The following is a 25,992-nucleotide window of genomic DNA, read 5'->3' on the forward strand; positions in this document are numbered from 1 at the left end:
AATATCCCTTATTCAGTGGGTATGGAAGAAGCATAACCATGGCACCTCACATAACCTCCTTTCCCTTTCCAAAGGGAGAAAGAGATCGCTGCAGCTAGTCCAGCTTTCTGATAAGGCAAGGTGCTAATTTATGGCTCTGATGATTGCCATCCTGGAAAGCTGCTATTGTGGGCTCTTGAAAGTCTTGTTGAGAACTGAAGTAAGGTGCCATGAGAACGGATTGCTAAAGGTACTGGGGATGCTGGTTTAGTCTCATTCCCTTGGAATCACATTTCTCAAGTCGTCTCACTTCTGGATCAGTGCAGATCTTGTTACCACAGACCACTAATCATGCTGTGTCTGCTTCCCATCTGTCTTCTTCACGCGATTTTGTCCTTCCACACATCCTTTGCTAAATAAAAAGGAGTTTCCAGCCTCAGGGAGATGCTTAGAGACTGCTGAGCTTCTTCCTCCAGGATTTTATCTAGGAAAGAAGAATCCATGCATCACTTCATGTGGACACCGTAGCTTCAGTTTCCAGTCATGTACTACTAGCCTGATCCCCTCATGTTCAGTTGCTGCTCTGTCTTCTGCTGTATTTTGCTTCTTGGTGCAACACCATTTCATGCTTTTTGTCTTTGGTCTTTGCTGTAGGAGACATGGATTTCAGAGTAAAGGAAGGAAGATTATAAGGATATAAGGAAAAGGTTCAAGAGGTGTCTGGAGGTGCTGAGCCCTATTTCATGCTCAAGCCATTGGCCAAGAGTTTGCAGGAAACCTGGCTGTCCAGATTCACTGCAGCTGTGTGACATTTTCTTGTCCCTGCTCTGTGCTCAGGGACCAGGAGGAACTTCAGGGGAATTCTCCTTCTGTGATTTTAGGCATTGACTTTAAATTTCCTCTTGGTACTAGAATGAAAAAAAACCATGGCATAAATTAGGCTGGTGTTTATAGTTCTGTTGGTTTACCGTGAGTGCTTGAATATTTCTGTCATTCGTTTTGCCCATTGAGCAGCCTCAGAGGTGTGAAGAGGTTGTCTGTGCCAAGGAAGCCCTGCCATAAGTACCAGACCAAAACATGAGCAGAGCCAAGTGAGTGTCTGCGTGATCAGGCAAGGTATTGTCATCTCTTGGAGCTCCAATTCTTTTTTTCAAGTAATTAGAGAGAATTTTGAAATCAGTAATAAAGAAACCAAAACACCCAAGTAAATTCTCATCTCTGGCAAGAAATCTTTGCTCCATTGCAGCTGTTTTGGTGCCTTTTTTTTGCACCAGAATGGCTGCAGGGCACAGTGTTGAGTCTGTGTCACCCTGATCTGTGCGTCCTGCTGTGTTTGCGGCCTTTGCCCAAGAGTCAAATTTGCAACGTGCTGTATAAATGTACACTACATAGATATCTTGCTTTTCTATTCTCAAGATAGAAATGCATGTTGCTGAAAGTATTTATTATCACTCAGCTCTAATGGGTTAATCTTTTAATATCCTGAGCTGGGCACTTCATTACAGTGCAAATACACCTAAATGCTATCTTTGTCCCAATTAAGAGCTGCCGTGATTACAGTTGTGCACTCTGGCAGCAGCAGGAGGATGGCCACTCCTTTTGCTGCCACAAAGAAGATGAAGGATGTGACAAATGCCAGCCCAGGAGGAGGCAGCAGACATCTCTGGCATCAATCCAGGCTGCGTGGTGGTGAGCTGCTACTGTGGGCACTGGTGATGGCACAGTTATTCGAGCAGGCAGGAAAGCTGGCAGGAATACAGGCCATGGTTGGCTCTGCCCTACTGCTCAGTGCCACCCTCGTGCATGTTCTTGTAGAGGGAAGTGTGTGATTACAGTTGGCAATGTAGGAAATATTTGTTGTAAATACAGCACTGAGTCTGTCTTGTTCACGCCTGACACCCAGAGGTGTGAGTGCTCAGCACAGGGCTGCTGCCATGTCAGTGTGCCCAAGGGCTGTACCCTGCTCCTTGGGGTGTGCCAGGAACATGTGGGACCTGTGAACCCTTCTGTGTTGAAAAGCAGATGAGCAGTGAACAAAGCAGTGCTCCCTGAAGCCCTCACTGTGCTCTGCTGGGTGAGTTTTGAACCACGTGAGGTGTTAGCAAGGTGAATGGTGGGATTCTCTGGCCTGAATTTGTTTTTTAAAGAAGCATTTTATTGAATCATGCCCCTGCAGGAGGAGCTGCAGGTGTGACAGCTTTACATCCTCAGACATCCCTTTTGTAAGAAATGCAAGCAACAAGTCTGAGGCATCTCATTCTCTCTGATGTTTTCTGCAGGAGGCGAAGGAGTGAGCTGTTGCACAGCAGTGCAGCTCTCACCCAGGGATTGCAGCGTGCTGGTTCCAGCTGCTCCCTTGCTGGACCAGGAGCACAGTGTGTGCTCAGCACAGGAGGGACCCAGAGGCTGTCCTTGATTCTGTCAGCGCTCACTGCACGACCCTGTTCAGCCAGGTGTCACTTTCCTGCCTCGCCCTCACTTCTGGAGGGTTTTCTTTCCCCAGTTTTTGTTAGGGTAAGGGTAAGGCTTGCTCACTTGAGTGTTTTTAGATCCCTGCATGGATTTGGTCCAAAACCAAGTGAGGACTGTTTGACAGTCAGTAGGGTTATGAAAAGTTTTTTCTTTAAATGCTTCTGGTCTCTAGCTATACTGAAAAGCTGATGCTTAACATTTCAAGAGGCAAAGATTGTCAGTATTCAGGCATCAACTCATGAAGTTTAAGGATTTAAGGAGTGATTTTTCCATTTGGTTTCTACGAGTGGAGGTTGCTGCAGGCTTGCAGGCTTGCTTTGTCTTGCAAGCATGGGATGCTTCATTTCATTAAAGCTAATGACCTTGCATCGTGCCGATGCCATTGATCTTGCATTTCATTATTCTGATGCACCAGAGCTCAGCCAGGCTGTATCAGAACAGCTATGTTTAGTGATAGAATTTACCTACCTCAAATAAAGGTAACTTGGTACCAATCAAAGTGTTTAAATGAAATTAATTGTGAGCTGCTGATACTCAAAATGCATTCTGAATTCTTTTTAAAAGGAAATGAAAGGATGCACGGTTCCTGTGCCCATAGGAAAGGGACTGAACGGCATTCACACTGAAGCTCCCAGCTGCTGCCACAGTGTCAGTGCTCCTCTGGGCCAGGGAGAGAACAGCCTCTGCACACCTGGAGCTGCCAGTTCTGCATGCAAATATTAGGAAGTAGTTTCTTTTTGCTGCAGGTATGAATATTTGCTTGCTAAATGCTGGGTATTAGCTCTAAGATCAATACCCTGCATTCAGTAGCTCTCTACCCTGTCACTATTCAGATTGGTCAGAAGGGATATCTTAGGATATTTCTTTTGCTAAACTCAGGAGGTTCTACCTGAACTAAACTGTGCTGTGCCAGGACTAAAAGTGGCAGTTAGTGTGTTGGACGAACAATGAATGAGGCCCTTTATAAGCAGTTACGTTGACGTGGGTCTCTTCCAACAAATTTGCATCATTAACGCACCTTTGGAAAAATGTGTCATGCATATAATTAAATACCTGTTTGGCTAACTCTTAATTAATGCAAAGTGAAGATGGCAGCACAAATTAATTGAGATGGAAATGGCTTTTCTCTCAGTGGGCTGAGGGGAGGCTTTCTGGAGGCACTGTGCCCTCAGAAATGTGCAGGTGAACTTTGGGACTGATTGACAGTTTTTTGACAGCGATAGAAACAATGTCCTCACAGCAGTACATATGTCAGATATCAGCTCACTTTCTTCCCCTGTGAAATCACAGAGGGAAGCCAGAAGGCAGCTTCTTTGGGAGGGGAGCACAGCTACTGTTCAGCCCTACCTTGAAAGATATTTCATATGGTAGCAGCAACAGCAAATTCAAAGTTCATACAGGTGAATGAGAAGAAATTCATGTCACAAAAGGTCTTTCTATGTCTCTCATTGATTTCTGTCTTGCCTATATCTCTCTCAGTTGGTGCCCATGTTTTTCCCTCTTACCAAGACTATCCTGTAACTGTTCATCTGCTTTAAATATTAATTCTTCTTAAATTTCTTTAAAGACTTCCCCTTAGAGGATCTTCTTTTGGTTTGACCTCTTTGCTAACCTCGTGTATTCCTTTTTTTTCACTGCCCCTTTGGTCTTTTTCTCCCTGCTGCTAAATCTTTTCCTTTCCATTTTGCTCGGGATAAAATTAGAGCAAAGATTGTTTGCTGTGCAGGTGAGTTGTCAGCCCCACACTGCGGGAAGCAGGGAATCTGTTGTTGCTTCCTGCAGACCCATATGAGCACAAGAACTTAACGCTGTCTTCCACGAATGCTAGTTGTTGCTTTAGCAGTGCTCAGCTCAAGTGCATGTATGAAGGATGTTTGAATGAAGGAAGATGATGTACAGCTCAGCAGGGAGGCAGGCCAGGCCTGCCAGCTCTGGTTTCAGGATCTGCTCATCAGGGTGTGCATGACAGGACCTTACAGGAGGACTGGGGAGGGGCTGTGGCTGGGAATACACTGTCCCCATGGTGGTGCCTGGTGCTGGAGCTTCTCTCACAGGGTGACTTTTCTTCATTCCTCCTGGATGAGATGAATGCAAACATGAGGTCAATTTTGTTTTTGTTAATCTGAGTGTTTCTGGCTAATCATCCAGCACTAACTTTCAGTATGATCCAGTTTTTGCAATTGGAGCCAGTGCTTTTAACAGTGTGTTATGTGTTTCTTTGGTGAAAAGTCGAGTCTGCTTCACAGGAAACTTGTTTACACCTGCCAAGATCATCTTGTTTGCTCTTCCTTTGTCCCTTCCATTGGGACATTGCATTAGCTGCAACTGCAGCTGGAGCTGAGCAGCTGAGGAGGGAATTCAGGGTGCAAACCTCAGCACCCATTTACAGTGAGCTGCTCTGCAGGTATAAACGATGGTCTCTTTGTAGAGCGCAGAGATAGGGCATCTTCAGAGGATTAAGATTGCAGTTGGCTTTTTTGGGGTGATCCTTGCAGTGTGTGTGCTGATAGGCTCATGCTGCAGCAGCAGAATGTGAGGAAGCCTGGGTGAGGGGAGGTGCTAGGACAGGAGGATTTGCAAAGCTGCTGTGGCAAGTGTTGTGCTCAGCCTGCTCTCTGGTGGTAGCTGCTGTAGCAGGGATGACCTTTGATAAAAATGTAAAGCATTTGATTTGATTGGAATGGTTGTGGTTGCTTGGCTCCGTACAGCCCACAGCAGAGTCATTAACTCATCTCCTTTTGTTCCCTCACCTCTGTGCAAAATTCCTAGGTAAAAATTGAAATCACAGCAGTTTTCAGAAGAGTACTGCCAGCAAAGCTCCCCTATGCAGTTCTCCAGTGTGTGACAAAGGAAGAGCTCCATTGCTCCTTTCTTTCAGGTCAGGAGAGTAGACAGCAGGTTAACTGCTGGGCCAAAGCATGGAAGGAATAAACATCCCCAGTCAAGTTTGGCTGAAAACTGCCGACAAGATCCAAAAGCTCTTGTCAGAACTGAGATGCAGACACACTTAAGTAGGCCACTGACTTGTGGTCTCGTTTCCTTGGCCGGTTGCGGGGGCAGGACATGGGATGGATGCTTTCTGTTTAGATGACAACGCACAAACTGTTTGGCTCTGCTGTGCAAAGCTGTTGTGAGGAAGGAAGTGCTTGATGTGTGGTTTAAAGGAGGCAGGCCGGTTGTGCTTGCTGAGAGCTTGAGCAAGAAAGTCATGATGAGAGCTTCTGCCTTTCAGCCCTGAAAACATACGGTGGTGTTTGCTGTCACCCTGGTTTGCTGGTTTTGCCATTTTTATCTGGGAAACAAGGAAGAATGGGATTAAATAGTTTTGGAGGGGGTTACCTGGGACTGTCTTGTTTTTGACATCCCACTAGTAAAATGCCAGCCCCATTTGTGTCTCATAGATAACTCTGTGTGGAAGATGCTTCTTCCAATAGCATCTGCTATTGCATAGCAGGATTTGTTTTAACAGTACCTGAGGGGTGTTGCTGCAGGTGCCTGTATGGTGTGCACACATTCGTGGTGTGCTGGGGCTGCTGGGGGCTTCCAGTTTCTCTCCTTTTGACAGTGGAGGTGGCACATCATTATCATTTTTGCATTTTATATAACTCTGTATCTGCATGTGGCCAATATTTGTTTTGCTTAGAAACATGGCATATGCTGTGTCTTTGAATCACAATGTTTATGACTCTGTGAAATTTAGAGATAATTTAAGCAGATTCAGGTTCTGTTGGTTTTTCTTTTAGTGTGAATTGCTTTGGCCCAGTGGAGACAACTTCTGATAGCAGCAGCCATGTCTGCTGTTGTCTTCCCACAATTAGAGGTTAAGAGTTGGCAGCCAATGAGCCAGAGATGATAATTTACAAACATGGAAACTCTGTGTGCATGGTAAAAACTGAAGAATGAAACCTGTGGCATAATGCATCTGTTATCAGATGCAAATAGGAAATAATGCCATGTGCAGCGAAAGGAGTTTGTGTTGTCTGTATTTTGCTAGGCATGGGAGCAAGTCCTCCTCTAGTACCAAAGCTGAGGTTTTGGGTTGGTTGGTACTGATTGTCTTTGGGAAAGTTTTTACCCTTGCTTCCTGAGGTCTGATGTGGGCAAGAGGAGCTTCAGTAGGCATCAGCTGCTCGGTGGGCCTTGTCTTTTTCAGAGCACTGTTTGCTTTCCTCCAGTCCTAGTTAGAACCTGTGTCAAGTTGAGTTTATTAGAAGCAGCCAGAGCTGTGGTATTTAACACAAAAGGGATGTGTTTCTCACCTTTCCTCTCTTTTGTTTCAGAGTCAGCATTCTTCAGGGGAGGACATGGAAATCTCCGACGATGAGATGAACCCCGCGCCTATCACCAGTGCAGAGTGTGCCAAAACCATTGTGGTCAACTCCTCAGTCAGCAACGCAGCCGTCATGGCCCCATCCATCCCTCCGCTGCCGCCGCCCCCTGGATTCCCTCCTCTTCCTCCTCCTCCTCCACCACCTCCACAGCCAGGTTTCCCGATGCCTCCACCGCTGCCTCCTCCCCCCCCTCCCACACACCCTGCTGTCACCGTGCCCCCACCGCCACTCCCTGCGCCCCCTGGGGTCCCTCCACCTCACATCTTGCCTCCGCTTCCTCCCTTCCATCCCGGCATGTTCCCAGTCATGCAGGTGGATATGATAAGTGTCTTGGGCAACCACTGGGGTGGCATGCCCATGTCCTTCCAGATGCAAACTCAGATGCTGAGCCGCATGATGCAGGCACAGAACACATACCAGTATCCGCCTTTCATGGGGGGCAGGATGCAGTTTGTGAATCTGCCACCCTACCGCCCGTTCTCTATGGGAGCAGCTCTTGGCCGTGGGCAGCAGTGGCCACCACTGCCCAAGTTTGACCCCTCGGTTCCGCCTCCGGGTTATGAGCCTAAAAAGGAAGATCCCCACAAAGCCACTGTGGATGGAGTCCTCCTGGTCATCGTGAAGGAACTGAAGGCTATCATGAAAAGGGACCTGAACCGGAAGATGGTTGAAGTGGTAGCATTTCGGGCATTTGATGACTGGTGGGACAAGAAGGAACGGCTGGCAAAGGTAGGCTTCTGGGTTGTGTGTGCTGGGTCACAGTGTTTGTGGACGGGGGGAGTAAGGAGGGATCTGGATCTGAATTAAAAAGCAAAGCAGCAAAAAAAACCCCAAACCCTAAAATGCTACGGTACCTAGAACTGAAGCAAAAAATGGAGTCACAGAATAGTTTTGCTATGAGAAACCCCAGTGCTTGAAGCTGCCGAAATTAAATGGGAAGCAGGCATGTCCAGCATCTGACTCTGTGCCTCCCCTGGCCCTCATGCCAGGTGGGTCAGGAGCAGCCTAGGAGTAGCAAACTTCAGCCTTGAGACAAGTTAGCACCCCAGTGTTAAACCTGGCTCAGTTTTGTGGTGTTGCTATGTGCATTTCATGCTACTTTGCAATGAGAACAAATGTGGTCTTAGATGAAGGTGCCTTGCTTCCTCCCATGCTGGGCACGATCTGAGGTAGACAATGAGCAAACCCTTTGTTTTTCCAGATGTTCTGAGGGTTTGTAATGTCCTCTCTGAGAAGAGCATTGCTGCTGCCCCAGTCCAGAGGCTAGGTGACATCTGAGCATCACTGCAGCTACTGATGCATCTCTGCAGACTTGCCCTGCCAAGGCTGAACTCCACGGAGTGTCAGTAGTGGGACAGCTGCTCCTTCAGGCAGAGAAGCGAGAGCCTTAAACATTAATCTTGCTATTAAGCTCATGAAGTTCAGCCTTTCACCCTCACCTCTCCTTTATCACTTAGCAGTAGTCCCGGAGCCTGAAATCAGAGGAGTGTAGGAATTTATATTTTTTGTGGTCTGAGCCACTGGTGGCTGCTTCCAGGAAGGAGTTTGCAGGAGGAAATGACCCCAAGATGGGGATGCAAACTGGCAAAGGCTTCTTATGTCAAAGAGGAAGCTGAACTTTAGCCCCAAAAAGCAAGAGTGCTTGAAAACATGGAACAAGAACTCTGTGCCCACTTTGTACAACAAAGTCCAGGAGCGTTCCCAGTACTGCACTCCTCCCTCCTCCCCAGTGCTTGTATATGTCAGCAATCAATGTGAAAGCTGTACATTGGCCAAATATATGAGGATTAGTTAAGGGAACAGCTTTGCATGAATTGTCTGATCCTTTCTCAGACAATTTCAAGCATTCCTTGGCCAGCAAACAGCTCTGTGATTTAAAGCACAGTGAAATGAAGTCTACCCAAAAAAGCTAATGCTACAGAAAGATTCATGCAGTCATCACAGTGACTATTACAATGAGTTGTTTAAAAAAATTAAAAATAAATAAATGAATAAACAAACAAATAAAGCAACACCACAAGCTGCAGCTGTACTTTCTGTTTCAGATACCAGTTACCAAAGCAGTGCCCTCACCACAGGCTCTGTAAGCTGGTTGCGTGTTAGCTCTCATGTCTGACATTGCTCCTTGGCTTACACAGTGGTTGATAATGCTGCTGCAGAGCAGCTGCTTCCTGACAGTGTGATCTGCTCAGGCTTTGAGCTGGCTGAGGGGCAGTGAGGAGCCTGGTCCTCTGCCCCTGGCTAATACACAGAGCTGCTGCCTCCACCAGTGAGTATTTGCTAGCAGTGTTGGAGTTGGTCCCTGAGCTTCCAGGGGAGCAAGAGGAATGGATCCCAAAAGCAGCAGTTGAAGTACTCAAGAAATTGTTTTAAACTGGGCTCTGTAGCAAAGAAGCAAAAGCAAGGTAAGGCAGGTCTGCAGGGGTGCTTGGGCTCTTGCATGTTCTGTGCTGGGGTTGGATTTAGCATGTTTCTCCCTCACTTGGTGTTTGCAGCCCACATTAGTAAGGGAAGTTGGCTGTAGCAACTTGCTACAGCACAGGTTGTACTGAACATGAGCAACCTAATGGAACATATGAAAAACCACGTGTGTATTTTGTCCAGGAGTCATTGCTGCTTCAGGGCATTGTCTGGAGAAGCTTCTGCCAGGCTGTGTGTTGTGCAGCACATGGGGAAACCATACAGGTCTGAGTCTCTTTTCTGCTAGGCCCGGTCATAAGCTGTCTGTTTTTTGCCAAAGGAGAACAAACTAGGAATATTCAGCTCAGTGGCACCTTCTGTTGCTGGTGAATTCCTGTCCAGGGGCTCCTTAGTGGCACCTGTGGGTTGGGGCTCCACACACTGTGCCATCACTGATTTTTCTGGAACAGACCTAGGCCTCCAGGCACTGTTTGAGCTGAAAGGTCATTAACACACAAGTGTCTCCCCAAAACAGGCCTGTGTCCCCATTTCCTCCCTCCTAAAGGTTTTAATTGGAGCTCCTCATATAATTTTTCCTTGGTGATTAATAGTAGTGAAATAAACAATTATTTTTCAGAGGTGTGGAAGTATAAATAAGACAACATATGTGCTTGTTTTTATCTTTCTCTCTAGAAATACATGAGGCAGGTTTGTAGGGAGAACCTTGTGTCCTTGGATCATCAGCTGCAGCAGCCCTCCTCTTCCTTCACTGCGGTGATTGAAGCTCATGTGTGAGCTCCTCCATGTACTGGTTCCTGCAGTCATTGTGTCCCTATGAGCAAGGGCTTCCAGAAGCTTTGTGGGTTTTATTTTTGGGCTTTTATTTCTTTTCCATTTTTCCAGGCTACCCAACAGTGTTCAGTCAGAAATTATCTATGCAGTGCTTCTGACTGCCCCTGAACTTTCAGCACTGCATGGAAGCACAGCATGTTCACCACTCCAATGCCTCAGCTTTAATTTCTGCTTTTTTCTGACTGCTACATCAACTTGGCAGCCACTGATTGTCCAAAACATACTGCTATAGATGTAGAGTGAGAAAACTCAAGAGTAAAGCTGGTGTTTTAGGTCAGGAATGCTGGAAAACGTACGGGGTGAATGCTGCAAAGGTACATGTTGCTGGGGGAGGCAGTACGTACTGTGGTTTTTGCCTGGAAAACACTTTCCAAGTCTACTCCTGCTTGGGTGGCTGAGCAAGATGTATTAAGCACAGTGCCAGGAATAACCAGCCATCCCTGGGCATGGAGGGATGGTGTCTGAGTTCTCTGCCTGATATTCCCATTAGTACTGTCCTTTATTGGCAGGAGAGTTGAGCTTACACTTCTTTTTCAGTGATTATACTCTAGCAGATTAGCTCTGTTAGTGTCTGTAAGTGAAAATTACTTTTAGCCAATGTTGCATCACTGACTGATGCAAGTGAACATTATTTCCAGTGCCCTTCACTCAAGGTAAGCATGCTGTGATGTCTGTCTGCTTTGCTACTTGATGGTTCTAAATGCAAGATCTCTTGGTTTCCGTGCCAGACCACTCCTCTGAGATTCCCCACAGGTTTATCTTCGTCAGTTTTAGTGCCTTGTGCAGAGCAAAATGACTTCTTAAAATGCAAAGGGGAGGTTTCTCGAAGATGGGAAGGTCTCATTGTCAAGAAGAGCTTCTGCACTTCTTCCTTTTCACGTAGTGTGGTCATGTGGTGTGTGTCCAGATGCCTTCAGAGAAACTGGTGCCCAAGCAAGGAAGGGGTATTTTGTGAGCCCCAGCTATCTAAATTGCTTCTGTTCATATCCTCCCCAGGAAACTTCTGAAACTTCTCCCTTCTCTTTTAAAGGCCTTTTTTTTCTTTCTCCTCTGTTGCAGGCATCTCTCACTCCAGTGAAATCTGGAGGAGAACTGGAGGAGAAACCGAAGCCAAAGGATCGAATCACATCTTGTCTCTTGGAGAACTGGAACAAAGGCGAAGGCCTGGGATACGAGGGAATTGGCTTGGGCATTGGGTTACGAGGGGCCATCCGGTTGCCATCCTTCAAGGTAAAAACAAAGATCTGTCTTCACTACACTAACGTTCCTTAAAGGAGCAGTAGGAGAATAGACGTAGCTGGGTTTGTACCCAGAGCCTGACAGGCTGTTAGCCCACACTGTTCCCTGATAGGATTTCTTCCTGAAGTATCCCTTTTAATCAACCAGCAATAAAATAAAGGTGCTCTTACCCAGCCTTAGCCTTTCATCTGCCATTTGTGTGAACTGTTGATAAAGGATTTTGGTTCTGAAAGGTAAATTGGACATGTGCCTGTGTGCTGGTTTCAGCAAGACAGTGTTAGGATGCAGTGTTTCAGCATAGTTGTAAAAATAAGCTTATGCTAGTAGCACTGTACAGTTATTTCTTTGCTTAGAACTCTGTAAGCAGAGTTTATTCAGAGCTGGATTTACCATTCATAATAGGCCTGTACACTGCTAGGTCTCTGGATCTTGAGGCTTGGCTGTTTTGCAGAATGTCTTGCATTTTGTCATCTGAGTCACACCTGAAATTTGATTGAAAACATTCTCTGCCTCATGTGAGTTTACAAGATCAGACTCACAACTATAGGGTCATTAACTTTAAAGGCTATTTGTGCTTCCTCCAAGAAGGAGGATAAAAGATGAAAAGTATCTTTTTTCTTTCTTTTGTAGTTTGAGCAAAAAAAAAGAAAAAAAAAGTGGTGTTATAGAGGGCTTCCTTGAAACTGAAGTTTTGAATGCAAAGAAAGAGTATGTAAAGTTTTGGGACTAGAGATTCAGAAGTCTTGATTTAAAATAAAACTTCTTTCAAGGTTATTGAAGTTGTCGTAGGCTCAGACTCTTTCTGTTCTGCTGCAACTCAGACCCATGCATTTGTCACAAGCTATCTCTGTCAGATTCAAAGTACCCGATGATGACATGCACCATGCCGGCATGGAAAGTGTTTTGATTCAAACCGAAGGGGTGGAATTTCATTCACAGTAAAACAATGTTTGCAAGAAAATAAAAGGATCAAGAGCCGGGGACTTAGCCCTTGATTTCTGGGTGTAAGTCACAGTAGCAGAGTGAAGCAGTAACAGTTTAAGAAGTTGATTTCTGCTGTTTCTAAACTCTTTTAGAAATGCAAATTTTGTCTTTTGTTCAGGTGAAAAGAAAGGAGCCACCAGAAGCTGCCTCAGCAGGAGATCAGAAGAGAATCCGGCCTTCTACTTCTGTTGATGATGAAGATGAAGGTTTGCACAGCACATTTGTTTCAAACCCGCGCAGATGCAAGCCACATGCAAGCTGAATTCTTTTAAACATCACAGCAGTGTGCTCACTTACAGTTAGACACAAAGGAAAGGATTTGAGCCAAAGCCCTGCCTCTTGCAAACCTCTCATCAGCTGGGAGATGTCTCCTAAGGATTCAGTTATCTTACATTTACTGGCGGGAAATTTAAGACCCGCGTATTACGCTCATGCCCTATTTTAGATTTGGTGATACAGAGCTGATCACCCAGTAGAGGGAGCTCAGATTAGTTCATGGACTGTTCTAGAGGTGTGCTTGCGAATCACTGTGTTTGCCGAGGGAGAAGGCAAGTAAGAGGCAGTTTGCCCTGCAGAGTTTTTGAATTTATCTGCTAAGAAGAATCTATTTTCCAATATTAACTTTTTTCCCTCCCTGGAAACGTGGAATAATGAAGATAAGGGTATTCAAAGCTTCATGTCTTTATTTTTCAGTAAAAAGTGGATTTGAATTAGCTGTACAATAAACTTGAGTCACACTAGTGATTGGTTTTAAAATATAGAAGCAAAAAGTTAGTTATTCTTTTTTAATTGAAAAGAGAGAGGAATTAAACTGTAAGAACCAAGGTTACCTAAGTGTCTTTTTCGCAAGTAGACTCACAAATCCGTCAGTTCTGCAAGAAGTAAAGCAAACCCTGAGTTGTTGGAGCATTCATATCCTTTAGTGTGTCTCTGTTTAAGGAAGTGTACAGGGAGTTTCCCAGCGTGAGTCATGCGTTGTGCTTTCCTTCTCTGATTCATGGGGAAGCTGTCCTCCACTGGTGCAATATATTCTTGCATTTCTTGGACCAGCTCCTTCTGCATTCTATTCTCATCTTCCTATCTCAAAAACATTTTTCTTAAGGATTGTGCAGTTTTCTAGTGCTATTCTCCAAGCAGTGTCTGAGACAGTGTTGGATGAGACAACCTCTTGGCAAGGTCCTCTTTGGCTTTCCTATTGTGATCTCGTGGTGCCGTGTCTCTCAGCTGATCTGCCTAGAGCTTGTCAGCTTTGGCTTCCTGCATAACATTTCCCTGCCTTCCTTGGGACTTTCAGCACTTTGCACCCAGTCTCATCCTCACTTGCACTGTGAAATTAGTAAGTGCCTGTGAGCTTGGGGACTCATGCCATATGGACACACTGCTCCAACTTTGATCTTCTCAAAGCAAAAGCTTTCATGATGTGATCTGCAAAGTCTCTTGCAAAGTATTTGATGTCATTTCTTTGTTTTTGCTCACCAGAGTCGGAGAGGGACAGAGATGCTTCTGATGCAACATCTGACCTGTCGAAGAAGGATGCAGAAGCAGTGGGGCTGAGGCGGCGACCAGCAAGGCCACTGGAGCTTGACAGTGAGGGGGAGGAGGGAGATGAGACATCAGGGAAAGAAGAAGAGTCCTCCTCAGAGAAGGAAGAGGAGCAGGAGGAAGAAGGAAGCTTGGTGAAAGCAGCACCTGGCAAGGTGTGTTGGTTTGTGGTTGCAGTTCTGAATGCTGTCTGTCATTGAAAAGGGTCCTAGTAATTCCAAATCTCAACATTACTTTCTCTAGAAGATGAGTACTTCTCATAGAGTCTCTCCTAAAACAGTCTCTGTAGGAGAGAACCCCCCCAGGTTCTCTGATCAGTATTCCTGAGAGTCACTGGTGATTACTGCAGTGACAGCCAGGTCTGTGGGTCAGACACTGTTCATTTCTCACAGTGCTTTCTTGTGAAGGAGGAAGAGGAGGATGAAGATGATGATGAGGAAGATGAAGATGATGATGAGGAAGATGAAGATGAAGAGGATTATGAGGAGACAGGCGTTGAAACAAGTGACAAAGAGGAAGAGCAGGACTCTGAGGAGGGTAAGCAATTCCAAGGAAAGCAGCAAGCTTCTCTTCCAGGTCATGTGGAATCTCCCTTTTGCCCTCTACTTGTAAGCCAGTGATTATTTGTGCACCTCTTCCACTGAAAGGCACTTTTATACAGGGTAATTTATACAGATGTACATAATCTCAGTACAGACGTATTAAAGAGGCAATCTGCCAAGAGAGTGATGTGGGCAGGGTGCCAGGCAGTGCTAGCTCTGCTGCTTATGGAGCTGCGTGCTGTATGGTGATTGCTGTTAGCATCCAAATACTTTGTTTAATAATCCCTGCAAAAATAGACAAACTGTGAGGGCATTCCTTCAAATCCACCTGTTGCTGTTGATTCTGTCAATGTGTGGAAACAATATGTGTTCCTGTAGTAGGGCCTGATGGTTTGCTGAAGTCAGAAAGCAGAACTAATGGTAACCTGTTCTTCTTGTAGAAGATGTAGCGAGTCCCTCATCTTCCAAGGCTGAAGTTGAATCATCGGATGAAAGTGAGGACTCCTCTGATTTTGAGTCAAGTTCTGACTCAGATGAAGATGATGATGAGGAGGAGGAGGATGAAGATGAGGAAGAGGAAGAAGAGGAGGAAGAAGAGGTGGCTGAAGATCAAAACAGAGAAGCCATGGTTGCTGAGACAGAGCATGAACCTGCCAGTCATGAGCTTCCTGATGATAAGAGGGAGACCATTTTGGAGCTGTATCCTGTGGACTACATGGATGCAACAGGCTTGGGACTCTCAGAGCCAGCTTTGGTAGAGAAGGATGAAGGGATGGAAGAAGTCAAAGCAGAGGAAAGTGAATGTGATCAAGTCCCAGAAGAATCTATTGCTGCTGAAACACTGAAACAGTTGGTTATGGAAAGAGACCAGGAGACAAAACTTGCACTGTCTCCCATCTGCAGGCCAGGTATAGTCTTCCTTTTGGTTTAGCACTTATTGTTTTCCCAAATGCAATATTTTCACAGCATCCAGTGTGTATGATTTTGTTTCCATTGTTCTTTTTTACTCTGGTCTTGGCTCTAGGCTAGATCTTTATCTTTTCTTCCTAGTAAAGTTCAGCACAGACCTTTTTCCTTGTGCAGATAATGGTGGTTATTGTATCCAGAATTTTGTCCTGGACCAAGTTAGTTAGTGTCCTACAGGAATGGAGCAGTTGTCATCATCCAAAGGTGACTGGAAGGTGTGGTAGCTGAAGCTCAAGATAGGAAAGCCATGGCTGCTGAAACAGAACAGGAATCTGTGATTAATGAGTCATTTCTGTCTGTTTTTGGTTTTAATGCCAAAGAAGTAGGTGACTGTTAAACTGTATGTGGCAGGTGAGTAGAGTCTTACAATTCTGATTTTTGGTAGTATTTTTATTATTTGAAACGTAGTTCTTTTAAGTGAAAGATATCTCCTGAGAACAAAATTATCTTAATTCAGTACATAGTTGTGTATAACCCATGAGGGCTAGAGTAGGAGTAGAATGCAGAAAGCTTGACAAATTCTGCAGCAGGAAGGGGGATGCCAGCAGGGAGTTCATATCCAGTGCAGGGCAGGTGTCTGAGGGCTGCAGATCTGGGAACTGGGTGGTATTTTGGCACCTGCAGAGCTGGAAATCAGGTCTCTGCCCAACATATCACTCCTTGGACATCATAAAATCCGAAAGACTTAAATGTTAAATTGGGTACAAGCTCAAACTGTTTTTCTTGTGCTGCCCAGCCTGGTCATACAGGAGTGACACAGGTCTGATGCTTCTGCAGCGATTCTCTGGTTCATTCAGCACAAATGGATAATGCTTCCCCTCCAGTTCTCCAGGCACTTCCCCTTCCTTTTGCTCTCCTGCTTGAAAATGTTATTTTGAGCTGCCTAAGATGATTCACTGTTGATTCATTTTGGCCCTGGATCTAAGGAGGTAAATAAACTCCAGACAAATGAGCCTGCTGCAGAGAGAGAGCAGCATATAAATTGCCTCACTGATAGCATCTGAGTGTCTCCTCATTCATTACAAGGGCTTTCCATTTCCTTCATGGGTTGTTCAGGAGTATTACGCTTCTTCTTTCCCTGTCTCCAACCTTGGAGAGCTGAGGGTTCTTCTTCATAGCCCTGCAATTAGTTTACCTTCCCACATCAGAAAAGCTGATTGCTTGGGGCTCTGACACATGTCCTCCACAGCATTTGCCCTGCAATTCACTAATGCTTTTTATGTCTGCAAAAAGGTGGTCGGGGGTTTAAAAAGAGAAAACCTTCATTCTGGGCTGTGTAGTGGCTAATCCTCAAATTAATCATGTGTTTTTTTAATGGTCCATTAGGGATGTCTGTGGTAGTGTCTAATTACTCCATACTCTGTGCCTCTGAAATGTAAAGCATTGGTGTTTTTAAAGCTTCCCAGTGGAACTGAATTGTTCTGTAACTGCAGCATCTTTTAATGTGCCTTTACTGGCAAGTGGTGCGTAACCAAGTGGAAGCAACTCTTCTGATTCTCTAATTTATTTTTTTTCCTAGTGGAAGAGCCCGAACCCATTGTCGTGCTGGAGCCAGAGGTACAAGAATGTCCAAAGCCCGAATCTCAGGATGAGGATGGCATGGTTTGTCTCTCAACTCCAGTGGCAGTCTTTGGAGAACCTCCACCCAACAAAAGCAGCTTCTTTAGCAAGTCTGATGACAGCAGCTTAGAAGCACATGTTAAAACAAAGCTGCCCTCTGCAGTGGAGGAGGAGGACCGGCTGCCTCGCACGCCTGGACGGGAGGTGGTGGTCCATTCAGAGACTGATATTCTTTTGCTTCCAGCCCACAAGGTGCCATCCTCCACACTTCCTTTACCATCAACTCCTGGTAAAGAGGAATCTTCAGTCCCTCCAGAACAATTAATGGTGACCAAAACGTCCATAGAAGAGGAGATTCCTAGGACTCCTGGGCGGGACATTTTGGCCAAGTCTTCACACCCTCTTGCAAAGTCGCAGAGCACAGACACTGTTCCGGCCACACCAGGAAGTGATGCTCCCCTTACGGGAAGCAGCTTGACCCTCAGTTCCCCTCAAGTCCCAGGGAGCCCCTTTTCCTACCCTTCCCAGTCTCCTGGCATTAACAGTGGCATTCCTCGGACTCCTGGGAGAGATTTCAATTTCACGCCTACTTTCCCGGAGGCTAGTGCTACCATTCCTTGCCTTCTGTCTGGCAAGAAACAGTCAGAGGATGACCCAGATGAGAAACCCTTTAAAGAGCCTCTTGGTGCTTCCCTTACTATCAGCATGAACAGTGTTCCTTCTCCTATCCCCTTTGCCAGCCCCACACAAGCAGATTTCCACACAGACACAGGCTTGCCACCTAATGAGCCAATACCCATAGCAGCCTTGCCATGCATACCTGGAGATGAAAGAATGCCCATCGAGGAGTGCAAGGCAGAAGTAAAATCTGTTTTGCTCTCCCCAGAAGCACCCATTGGTGCATCTGTTCTTCCTCCTCCACCACCGCCTTCTGTTCTTCCCAAAAGGAGGCCAGGTCGGCCAAGGCGGTCCCCACCTTCTGTCCTCTCTTTGGATATGTACTCGGGCAAAACCATTGAGCCACCTGCTGTCCCTGTGGCCTTGGTGGAAAGTACTATGAGCAAAGAGCTATTGAGTGCACATCCCGATGCTTTCTATGGACTGAAGGACCCCGAAGCCGTCACCCTGGATTTCAGGAATGACAGCTTCCACGAGAAAGTAGCACCTGAGACAGTTGCAGAGAAACTGCCATTTAAGGAACTGGAGAACCAGTGGAATGAAGACTTCAAGGAAGAAGAAGCTCATGTGAAGCCTAAAAGACAGTGGCGAAGGCAGAAGAAGTCACCCGAGCACCTCCCAGTGATTCCTTCCCCAGAGTATTCCCCACCCCAGCCTCAGTTCAGGCCACGCTCTGAGTTTGAGGAGATGACCATTTTGTATGATATTTGGAACGGAGGCATAGATGAGGAAGATATCAAATTCATGTGCATCACATATGACCGCCTCCTGCAGCAGGACAATGGTATGGACTGGCTCAATGACACGCTGTGGGTATTCCATCCTTATATCCTTTCTCATTGGTGCTCTGCATTACACTACACGTGCAAGATGATCATTACTTGCAAAAGACGAAGTTAATGGGCGGAAGAAGCCTTTGCTTATTGGAACAGCAATTACATGTTTCAACAGAGAGTTTTAGACTTCTATTCCCTGAAGTGTCATACAGAAATACTGCAGAAGTGGCTGTTGTGTTGCATTTTCCAACCACATCTGCAGGGAAAGTCTGTATGTATCTCTTCTGGGGAGATTTCTGGGAAGCTAGCTTGTATGTTAAGACAAACTACACTGCCCCATGTACTGCTAAAGATTTCTGGAGTTAAATTATCTGATCCCTTACTCCCTGAAGGAGCAGATTTACTGAGGCCCATGAGAGCGGTGTCTCCCAGCCCATCCACTGCACCTTGCCTGAGGCATGGGGGTGAGATTGCAGCACTGGGCTCAGCATGATGTCCTCAGGGCTTGGGATGGCTTCTGAAGGGAGAATGAAAGTGTTCTGCCCAAAACTCCAAAGAAAGGGGTGCAGCCAGATGTGTGGGCAGCTGCTGTCTGTGTATGAGGCTGGTGCTGTGGGGAAATCTTTTTCCAAAAAGGTTTCTCTTGCCAGCTTAACCTTTTTATGTTTAAAACTGATTTTCTTTACCTTAGTTTCCCAAAGCATGCAGCTGAGGAAAGGGTTTTCCTGTGGGCATATGGGCTAGAGCAACTTTTTAGAATGGCGTTGGTATTTCTTGCAGCCTCTCCCAGCAGCATTTTCCATTTTTCAAGCTTCAGCTGCTAGCTCCATGTAACCACAGCAGGTTTGTGTCTGATAGCACCTGGTAGCTGCGTTGCTCCTTAACTTCTTTCCACCTACCAGCTTTTCCACCCCCAAGAAAAAGAAGCGAGACGATGGGATGCGGGAGCACGTGACAGGCTGTGCACGAAGCGAAGGCTATTACAAAATTGATAAGAAGGACAAACTCAAATACCTCAACAATAGCCGAGCTTTTGCAGAGGAGCCTCCAGCTGACACACAGGTGAGAGCATGTCCTCTGCTGACCACCAGGTGTGAATGAGATTTGGCTTTGCACAGCCTGATGCTCCTTACCTTTTGGCAAGGAGAGAGATGATGCTGTTGCTGCACCTGTGTTGAGTTGGCCCTTTGGGTGGGGTTGGTGTTAGAAGTAGAGTATTTTGGGATGTCACGTGTTCTGTGCTGATAATAAGGCACAAGTGACTGCTCACGGGGAGGTTGCAGGGTGCTTTGTCCATTGGGTCAGCTCTGATGACACATTTGTCTTCAGGGGATGAGCATCCCTGCCCAACCTCACGCTTCCACGCGGGCTGGCTCCGAGCGGCGGTCAGAGCAACGCAGGCTCCTCTCCTCCTTCACTGGTAGCTGTGACAGCGACCTGCTCAAGTTCAACCAGCTCAAGGTAGGTCCCTGTAGGTGGGCTGTGTTGGGCAGGGGCTGGCAGGGAGCAGCAGGCTGAAACCGGGGCAAGACAGACAGGGATCTCAGTGCTGGGCACCTCTGTGGGTTCCAGAATGAACTGGTGCTTTGCCTTCTGGCTAGAGTCAGCCTTTCTCTTTCCATGTTGTGACTAATTTGGGGTTTCTGGGGTGTTTTTTTCACACAGTTCCGGAAGAAAAAGCTAAAATTCTGCAAGAGCCACATTCACGACTGGGGCCTTTTTGCTATGGAGCCCATTGCAGCTGATGAGATGGTGATTGAGTATGTGGGTCAGAATATCAGGCAGGTAAGCTGGAATGTGGGGTGAAATCTGATAAAATCCCAGCTGAAAGAAGTGACTGAGTGACAGCTGGGCTGACATACCTGCTGTAGGGCATTAGCTATATGAACTAGGTAGGCTGGTATGTGGTTTAAAGGAACAGGTTGGGTTTTCAGCACCCCTTGGAAATAAAGTGATCAAATCCTTAGGCAGTAAGCCCTCCAGAAGCCCATTCTGAACTTCTGGGGTATTTGGCATTGTGTATCTTGAGCAGCACAAGCACAGCTGAGGTGTGCCTTGTGTAGGTCTCTGCTTATGGTTCCTTCCTGCTTTATGTTCTGATGCCACACGTGGGGTTTTCTGTAGGTCATTGCTGACATGCGTGAAAAGAGATACGAGGATGAAGGCATTGGGAGCAGTTACATGTTCAGAGTTGACCACGACACAATCATCGATGCTACAAAGTGTGGAAACTTTGCCAGGTTTATTAATCACAGCTGCAATGTAAGTATTGCTGTTTTTTTGTTGATTTTTTTTCCCTCACGTAAGGGTACTCTGACATACAGATAAACCTATGGAGTCCTCACTAACTGATCAGGAACACTCTGAAAAGTAACAAGAGTTAGGATTAACTTAGGGAGCTGCAGCAAATCAAAGCTGGGTGTAAACTTGTGTGAGGAAGAGGTTTGAGGGAGCTGAGAAATTAAATATGCAGTGAGACAGAGTGCACTCAGAATCCTCCTGGCCATGCTGTGGGACACTGGTGAATACTGTACAACCACATCTAATAAGTATTTCTGTAAAACAATTTTAGCAGCTATTCTGTTGTGGGAACAGCCTCCCTTTAGTGCCCGCATGGGAAAAGTAGTCTCGCCATGGGAGGCAGAGAATCTGCTTTCCCCCGTGTTTTGTGCTGCAGTTGTCAAAGACTTTTGGATGTCCAGCCATGTTCCTGAGCATTAGCTGAGCTACTCTTAGTGGTGAACTTGGTGGAATAACATGTGGGCTCCTGTGCATTGCAGATGACCACAGTGCTCTTGGAGCAGCACAATTAGGGCTGCTCTGGTTTCTGGCTTCACGCCTCCAACCCTCAGCTTCCCACAGGGTCCCAGCACTGGGAGCATGGCTGAGGCTGCCTGGGAAAGTGACTGCCCTGCTCTGTGTTAGTTGGAGTAATTGTGTGGAGGGTGGGAAGCTGTGGCATCAGGAACCTAAATCATTACCTGTTCTGTCACCCCTGCAGCCAAATTGTTATGCTAAAGTGATCACAGTGGAGTCTCAGAAGAAGATCGTCATCTACTCAAAACAGCACATCAATGTGAATGAGGAAATTACTTATGACTACAAGTTTCCAATTGAGGATGTAAAAATCCCATGTCTATGTGGCTCTGAGAACTGCAGGGGAACCCTGAACTGAACTCAAGGTTTTGAGGTTTCTCATCACACTTGCACCTTTGGCCATGTCAGAACTGTGGTAACCAGGTGTGGTTGCACTTTGCCAAAAAAAAAAAAAAAAAGGAAAAAAAAAAAGATAAAAAAAGATTAAAAAAAGAAAAAAAAAGAAGAAAAAAAAAAAGACAAAAATGTATACAAAAAAAAAAAAAAGGAAAAAAGAGAAGAGGAAAACTAAGCAAGTTTCGCACTTCTGCCAGGATCATCATGAATGGAAGCAAAAAGCGCACAGCTCACGAGGACTGTTCATGTTTCAGGTGCTCTTTCCTTTTCGGATCCAACACGCACACAGAAAGGTGACTGCCCTTTTGTGCCGTGCTCTATCCAAACACTAGCTTCTGCCTGTTCAGTCCCTACATTAATGCTCCATGATGGGATAATGGTACCTTTTTTTTTTTAATTGTTATAAACTTTCATCTTTTCGTAATGCTGCTATCTTTTCCTCATCAGTTTCGTTGGTTGAAAAAGACATTCAATGTTTAAATGTGAAGCAGAGACTTAAAATGCCATATAGGGTTTGGTGGGAGCTTGATTGGCTGAAATTGCACAGATTTCTCAGAGTAAGCTGTAAATAAATGTAAGGTTGATGTTATAGAGCAAGCCAGAGGCTTGAGGGTGTGTGAATGGGTGTGTGTGTGTGTGCGTGGAGATGTCTGCAGTGAGACTGTAGGTGACCTGTCCTGCCCTTTCTTTAGGGGTGAGCCTGAACAAGCCCCCAGAGCCAGATGCCTCGAGGGACATCAGGGCAGCCATGGCCTGGGCTTGTGCCTGGGGCTCATCGCTGGTGGTCATGTGCCATGTTGGTATATTGAGGGATCAAAGCCCCAGCACCCAGACAAGAGAGAGTGGGTACTGCAATCATTGCTAACAGAATTGTTGTTTAGTCCCAGAACTGTGGCGCAACGCGTGACCTTTCAGGATTTCTTGTAGATCAGTTTGTCCAGCATTCAAAAAAACTCTGAAGCTGAAATTGAATAGGAAATAAGCCTCAGTTATGTTGAGAAATCTTACCTTCCCTCTAAGGGTACACTACGCCTCATGTTTGTAATAACATTTTATTCTTGTTGACAGGAAGCAGTCTGATATGTTCTTCATATGGGTATTCCTCAGTTCTAACTGCATTTCTCTGCCCTCTCAGTGCTTTACAGGGACTGTCTGCCCTGGCCTTGAATGGGGAGATCCCTGCTGTGATAGGAGCGGGCCGGACCTCCCCCAGTTACTCAGTAACTTGCCCCGGGTGGTCCTATCCTGCAGTAAGTGCAGATGTGGTGGGCAGTGCCCCTGAGCACGGGCTGCACCCTGTCCTCCCCCCTCTGCAGCATGGAAATGAGTTCTGTCTGAGCTCCAAGGGCGTATTCTGGAATGGTTTTTCGATCTGTTTTGTCCTTGTAGATGTGCTGAGTTGAAATTTGCAGTTCTTCGAGAGGTTCCATTTAAAGATGGACCAAAACTGAAGGAAATGTTTCTTTGGGTGTGATCTGGAAGTGTTACACGACTGTTTGGGCATAGACAGGATCAGTTATTTCAGCCTGCATTGAGTCTCTTCTGCTTCAGATGTAGAGGTTGTTTGTAGTAAGCCTTTGTAATTGACATACAGGGAAATTGCAATGTAATTATGAAATGCAAACATAATCTGCATGACTAAAATCTCCTCCCCATAGAGCGAATAGCACAGCTGTATTCCCATTCCTTTTCAAATTAGTGACAATTGCTGCTGAACCTCAGCTCCCCACGATCAGAGGTTACAGCCTTGCAGAAGAGTTTCCTGGCAATTGCTGCCCCCGTTGCTGGGAGCTGCTGGGCAGTGTGGGGCTTGGGGTAGGTTAGGCCTCAGTGCTTGAGTTCCTGCTTCAGACAGAGGACCTGCAAGGGCACTGATGTGTGTGCACTGCTGCCTGAGGGAAGGGATCCGGCCCCGAGGTCGGGCAGTCCATAGTCTCATCTCTGCTGTTGTTCAGTTTTGTTGTACCCTATGGTCCCCTCTCTTAGTGAATCTTTCCAGCCACTGGGTAATGGTGGCCCAGGAGCTGAGGCTGTGGGAAGTGTGAGCAGTGTCACTGAGCTAATGCTGCCACAGGAGCTTTTGGGGATTAGGCCAGCTGCTCTGCTCCTTGTCTTTAGGTGAGGTTCCTCTCACGTTGGCATCTGGGTCTTTTGCTTTCAAAGCGTTGGGAATGCACAGATGTTGTTTCAGAGCGAAGCCCTGCCCTTCTTCTCAGCCTCCTTCCTCTCAGCCCCACCAAACCCGGGTGTTAACGTGGTTTTGTGGGGGAAAGCCCCATCTGCACCCAGCCCTGAGGAGCCCAGCAGCAGCTCTGTGCTCCCCAGCCTGCCTGTGTGCTCCAGCTGGGTGTGCAGGGGCCCTGTTCTCCTGAGACAAGGCCTGCAGCTCGGCTTCCTTCACGGCGTTTGGAGGAGCACCAAAGGGATTCAGATGCCAAAGGACTTCAGCTCCAGAGTCGCTTGGGTGCTTCCGAAGCTGCCTGCAGTGCAGTGCTCTGTAGGATCGTGGCTGGAGGAGCCAGCCCTGAGTCTTGTCATTCCTTCCCCCCCCCACAGCTCCTCTCAGAGCTGCCCCATCCCTGATGGGTTCCAGTGATGGTTCCCAGCAGGGATGAGGAGCTGCAGGTGCAGGTGGAGAAGGCCGCCCGTGGAGATGCATTCTGACCCCCAGGTGCTCCCACAGAGCTGTGCGAGAGGAGGATGCTGAAGGGGCACAGTGCTCCTGGGTCAGACCCAGCACTCACCATCATCACATTGATGGAAGCAGTGCTGAGGGCTGAGCAGAGCCCTGCCCAGGACTCCTCTTACCATTGACTGAACTCATTCTGTTCTCCCATTTCGTGTTTTTTTTTTCCCCACTTAAATCAAACCCCAGAACAAAGCAGAGAGGGATGTGTTGGCTGTGCTCCCTGCAGAAGTGCATCTCACAGGGCTGGTGTGTGCACGGGGTCCTGCTGTGCCACCATGGCTGTGCACCCCGAGCTGTGGCTGTGGGGGCAGGAGGACACGGGGCTGATGGTGCAGATATTTGTATTGTATAGAGCAGCTTATTTCTACAAGACAAACATTTTTAGACTCCAACCAAGTATGCAGTCGTTTCAGTTCCGGTTTTTGTGACCTTTTTCAGGGATCATTTCAGTGCATTTCTGTATAAAACAAAAATATAAGGAAAAAAAAAGGATTTTGAAGTCTATAAAAAAAAAGCATCTTCTGTACATAGGCAAACTCAAGAATCTTCTCTTCAAACACTGTTTCTTGTAGAAACATGTTGAAATTTTTTTGCTGATTTCTTTGTACTTCAAGAGCATGTAAATAATTTATTAAAAGTGACTATTGTAATTTGGAGTTCTTTTTAAACAGATCCCAGCTCTACTTCATGGCAAGAAGATGGGGAGGAGGAAGGACTGAGGATAGCAAAGGAGCTGGTGGCATTTACAGCTTGTGTCAAGCTTTGTATCATGTAAATTCTGTACAAATAATGGGGGTTTTGTTTTTGTTTTCTTTTTTGTCAAATAAATAGATGGAATTAGCAGCATTAAGAAACTGAAGACAAAAATTTGCCAAGTCGAGGCTTCTTCCTTGCCCCCTCCCCCACTCTGAAACTTAATGTGCAAAATCTATTTATTTCAAGCAAGGAAATGTGTACAGTCTATAGACATCCTACAGTGTATTTAAGTGAGTTTGCAACTGGATTTTTTTTTTCAGTTTAATATTTGTTTTTATGAGTTTCCTCCTTAACTGCCACTGTAGTATTTGTTTGAGTGAGAAGAAACACGTGGTGCTGGAGCAGGGGGCGGGGGGTCCGGGACGGGCTGTTTTAATTCACAGTGTGAGAATAAAGGGCTTCCTTTAAAAGGGGGCAGGTAAAATGGTTTGCAATAAATGAATTATTATTTTTTTAAGTTCCTTAAAAAAAAAAAATCTCTGCTCTGAAGATTTAGGGTTTCTGCTTTTTCTTTTTTTTTTTTTTTTAAGCAAATTTATAAATTTAGGGATGTTTTGTGCATATAGAATCTGTCACCAGTATGTACCTTGTTTTGAAGAAAGTGTTTTTGTTGTGGATGTGTCATGCTGTATATATTTGTTCATATTTTTGTGAATTGAATACTATGTACCATTGTATTATAGTAACTTTTATAAAGCAAACCATAAATATACTGACTTTTCTTACAGAAAAATCCCGTTGTGCTTGGTGTGTAGTCAGAGCTGTGTGCTGCTGGACGTGTGCTGGGGACCAGGAGAGCTGAGAATCATCTTTGCAGCAGGCAGGAGCTGGTGTGAGGCATCACTGCACAGCTATTGTGTGGGAGGAGCGTGGGAGGAGCGTGCGAGCTGCTGAGTTTGTAGGTGTCAAGCTGTGTTAGCATTGGGGCTCTGACACAGCTCTGTGCCCAAGTGAGGGCCCCGTGCATGGGCGAGGAAAAGAAACTCATGCTGCTGTGTCTTCTCCCAGATGGG

The 25,992-nt window shown here is 46.1% G+C and overlaps 1 protein-coding gene across 3 annotated transcripts in view; it reads left to right on the forward strand.

The window, feature by feature from the left end:
- SETD1B (SET domain containing 1B, histone lysine methyltransferase) overlaps positions 1–23,545 on the forward strand; it is a 42,233-nt gene extending 18,688 nt beyond the window's left edge. Inside the window, exons 7-18 of one of the 3 annotated variants that reach the window (XM_065739202.1) lie at positions 6,732–7,511; positions 11,094–11,264; positions 12,376–12,463; positions 13,737–13,954; positions 14,192–14,336; positions 14,782–15,254; positions 16,835–18,371; positions 19,217–19,383; positions 19,651–19,782; positions 19,987–20,106; positions 20,446–20,583; positions 21,323–23,545. In XM_065739202.1, coding sequence (XP_065595274.1) covers positions 6,732–7,511; positions 11,094–11,264; positions 12,376–12,463; positions 13,737–13,954; positions 14,192–14,336; positions 14,782–15,254; positions 16,835–18,371; positions 19,217–19,383; positions 19,651–19,782; positions 19,987–20,106; positions 20,446–20,583; positions 21,323–21,496 — 4,143 coding nt within the window. In that variant the 3' untranslated portion in view covers positions 21,497–23,545. Of the gene's footprint in view, positions 1–6,731; positions 7,512–11,093; positions 11,265–12,375; positions 12,464–13,736; positions 13,955–14,191; positions 14,337–14,781; positions 15,255–16,826; positions 18,372–19,216; positions 19,384–19,650; positions 19,783–19,986; positions 20,107–20,445; positions 20,584–21,322 lie in introns of all 3 variants that reach the window. The other 2 variants (XM_065739201.1, XM_065739203.1) reach the window with 2 other exon arrangements.
- The last annotated feature ends 2,447 nt before the right edge of the window (positions 23,546–25,992 follow it).

The sequence above is a fragment of the Cyrtonyx montezumae genome, unplaced genomic scaffold (assembly GCF_038088225.1).
Source record: "Cyrtonyx montezumae isolate F1298 unplaced genomic scaffold, pur_monq_1.0 scaffold_23, whole genome shotgun sequence".
Lineage (NCBI taxonomy): Eukaryota > Metazoa > Chordata > Aves > Galliformes > Odontophoridae > Cyrtonyx > Cyrtonyx montezumae.